The sequence below is a fragment of the Cryptomeria japonica genome, chromosome 4 (genome assembly GCF_030272615.1).
Source record: "Cryptomeria japonica chromosome 4, Sugi_1.0, whole genome shotgun sequence".
In the NCBI taxonomy this organism is placed as follows: Eukaryota; Viridiplantae; Streptophyta; class Pinopsida; order Cupressales; family Cupressaceae; genus Cryptomeria; species Cryptomeria japonica.
In genome coordinates, this window is record NC_081408.1 from 179,711,398 (window position 1) to 179,714,734 (window position 3,337).

At 39.7% G+C, this 3,337-nt stretch overlaps 1 protein-coding gene across 1 annotated transcript; it reads left to right on the forward strand.

The window, feature by feature from the left end:
* The first annotated feature begins 484 nt into the window (after positions 1–484).
* Positions 485–2,923, forward strand: LOC131032061 (zinc-finger homeodomain protein 2). Its single transcript, XM_057962985.2, has one exon. It carries the CDS (start codon positions 1,547–1,549, stop codon positions 2,312–2,314), a length of 768 nt encoding a protein of 255 aa, XP_057818968.2. The 5' UTR covers positions 485–1,546; the 3' UTR covers positions 2,315–2,923.
* Positions 2,924–3,337: the final 414 nt, after the last annotated feature.

Here is a 3,337-nt window from a genome sequence, read left to right on the forward strand (position 1 = left end):
TTATTTATATCACCAGACAATAATAATTTTGTGGGCAAGCACTAAACGACAAAAAATAGTTAAACCGTGGGTTAAATTTTCCAACTATAGTGGTCACATGTGATCGTCATCTGATATGACTACGATCACAGAGATTCACGTCAAGTGACTGAAAAATTAAAACTGAATAATTTTTTAGTGCGTGGGGAACATTTAATCCAAAACGTGATCCAATTTGTGTGTATTTTTTTACCCCGGTCGGCCGGGAGGGTAAGAAAAAGGACAAAAATAACAGCGGTAAAAAAGGGAAAAAGTGAAATTGCCCATGCCCTGAAACGGTCGGTGGTTTTCACGGGTGGTTTCTGGTTTTATAGTTTGAAAACAGGGGTTTCCCGTGAGCCGACTTTGGGCCCCCGTGCACACCTGGGTATTCACGGGGGGACGGGTAAAATGTACCGGTCATTGCCGGTAATAATAATTATATTTCTGTGATAAACTTCGAGATTGATGAGAATATCAGCCAGCCGCCTGTGTGATGATAAAGTCAAGAGAGTTTTTAAGGAGGGGTTTGGAAGATTTGGGGAGCCCCAAATTGCAAATTTTTTTATGGGTCTGTGAAAAAAATGCCTGAGGACGTAGCAGATTTGGTTTTGTATAGCTTCAGTACACGTTTTTACAGCCAGTTTTTGAGTTTAAGGAAGGGGCCCAGAGAGTTGCGTAGAGGTTTTGTTAATTAGATGCCCCCATTTGTTTATGTGATAGTGTGTATCCTGATCCATTGTTTAAGCACATATCATCTGGTTTTTTAGGGCCTAGATCTAGATTTTTCTAATAAGGCCTGTTTACTGTTGTGGAACAAGCTTTTATTCATTAGGATAGAGACCATATTGCCAATTCAAAGGATTGTAGAAAAAGGAAAAATCTTAGTGTGGTGTAAGATTTTGGAGATTACCCAGATTGTCCAGCTGGGTAGTTTGGGAACAAAGTCTAAAGTTTACATTTTTTTAATGGTGGTGATTTTGATTTTGCCAGTGTCAAGGAATTGAAGTTTAAGGGATTTCAGAGAAAAAAGTATCATTTTTTATTTTGTCAGCTAGGATAGAATTTTGGGAACTGTTAGTAGGGGGTGTCAGCCAGGGAAATTGATGCTCAAAGTTTAAACTTTTGCTGCTGAACTAGGGAGGATAGAATTCTTGTTATTGTTATAGGCTGTGTTTTGAGGGCCTTAGTGAGAATTTATGCTAAGAAATCAGTTTTTTATTAGGATGGAATTTCGGGTACTGTGTTTTGAGAGGCTTAGTCTAAACTGGTACTAGAAACTTACCTTTTGTATAGTAGTTGCTGTTAGAATGGATTTTAGGATACTGTACTGGACTGGTCCTTACTGAGAATTGAAAGAAACTAATTACGGTTTTGTTGGTTAGGATGGAATTTTGGGTGCTGGTGTAGGATGCATGTTTGGTAAAGATTGGTGTGCTAAACAAGAGGATTAGAATTTTAAGCTATGGGTTTGCAAGGTTGGGCTTTGTCTTATTGAATTAGAGTTGGAGTAGAGTTAAGTGAATTGATGGAATTGGGGGGCCAGGAGGAGGAGATCGGCATGCCAATCTCAGTGAACTATGGCCCCATACATGAGTCTTCCAAGCTGAAGATATTAACAAGTACAGGAGGTAATGGCACTACTGATGAACAGGCACAGCAGCAGCAAGGGACAGCAAGCAAGAAACCAGTGAGATATAGGGAATGCCAGAAGAATCATGCAGCAAGCATTGGAGGGCATGCCCTTGATGGGTGTGGGGAATTCATGCCCAGTGGAGAAGATGGGACTCTAGAGGCCTTAAAATGTGCAGCTTGCAACTGTCATAGGAATTTTCACAGAAGGGAAGTGGATGGGGATCAGCAACCACCTTGTTATTACTGCTACAGTGCCAGAAAGGATATTAACAGAAAGAGGCCACCTGGAGCTCCTTTTCCATTGGCTCTTCCTCCTAGTCCTGGTGTTCTTTCTAGGCCTTCTCAGATGATTATGGCCTTTGGTGGTCCTGGAGTACCTAATGACAGTGATCAGGAGCATCATCATGATATGGTAGGGGGCTCTATCCATGGATATCAGGGAACCCCAATGCCAATATCTATTATGAAGAAGAGGTTCAGAACCAAGTTCACACAGGAGCAGAAGGATAAAATGTGTAGCTTTGCAGAGAAGCTTGGTTGGAGGATCCAGAAGCACGACGAGGCTGCAGTCCAGCAATTCTGCATGGAATTAGGTGTCAAGCGCCATGTACTCAAGGTGTGGATGCATAACAACAAGCACACACTAGGGAAAAAGTTGTGAAAGAAAAAATGACATTTTTTTTTCATGCTGCACAGTCACACACTCTAGGATCACGATGATGAATTGCATGAATGAAGCATGTCATCTAACAGACTTGTTTCTATCTTCATGCCATTGATCAGTATTCATTCCAATGTTTATTGCTCTCATGATATCTGAAAATTGTAGTTTGAAAGCTCAGTCTGCTTATCTGGTACCCTAAGTTCAAAGACACCCAGTCCAATCAAATGAAATAGTTTTCAAGGATCACATCTAACTGTTGTATAGTAAGTCCAGTCGATGTAGAACTCTGAAAATTTTCTGTTGCTATAATGTACTACTGGGTTTGTACTTTGGACTAGGGCTCCACTTTGATCACTTACCCATTGTAGGCTACTTTATTTCATCCATGGCTCCGCATGCTTATCTTCTACCATATATGCAGGCTCGGGAGACTCATACCGGAGTTGAAAGAAGAGTTATTAGTATATTTTTCTACTTCTATTATGTATTAGATTTCTATTAAAATTTGCTGCCTTTGCAGCTTCAATTCAATCTGTAGTCCTATTAAAACCTACCTCCATTTTCTGTATTCGAATTTCACTTAATTTTAATCATGCCATTTTAGCATTCATGGGACATTAGCATGGAATGTACATTTCAAAGCTATTATGTGTTATTGGTCTTGCTTGAATCTGCAGTTCTGTAACAGGAAATTGTTTGAACTCATGAAAGTAGCCACTGCAGTAACTTTTTGGCACATCAAAATGATAGTTCCTGGAAATCAGTTCAGTACAAAACTTCTAAGCTTTGCAGTTTTAATTTCACCTATATGACAAATGATGTGACAGTGGTCATTGCAGTAGGTCTTCAGTGTATCAAAATATATCTCAGGAAATCAGTCCAGTATAAAACTTCTAGGGGCTATGCATGTGATTGCTGCAAAATTAGTTTAACACAATTGGGTAGAAGTTAATCTTGTCTAGACTGTTGTGCATTTTGCATTTTAGTTCTAACTGAATTTGCAGAGGTGACCAGCATTAC

What these genes read in the sequence shown, in the direction of transcription:
- LOC131032061 (XM_057962985.2), top strand. Translation starts at nt 1,547, where the DNA reads ATGGAATTGGGGGGCCAGGAGGAGGAGATCGGCATGCCAATCTCAGTG.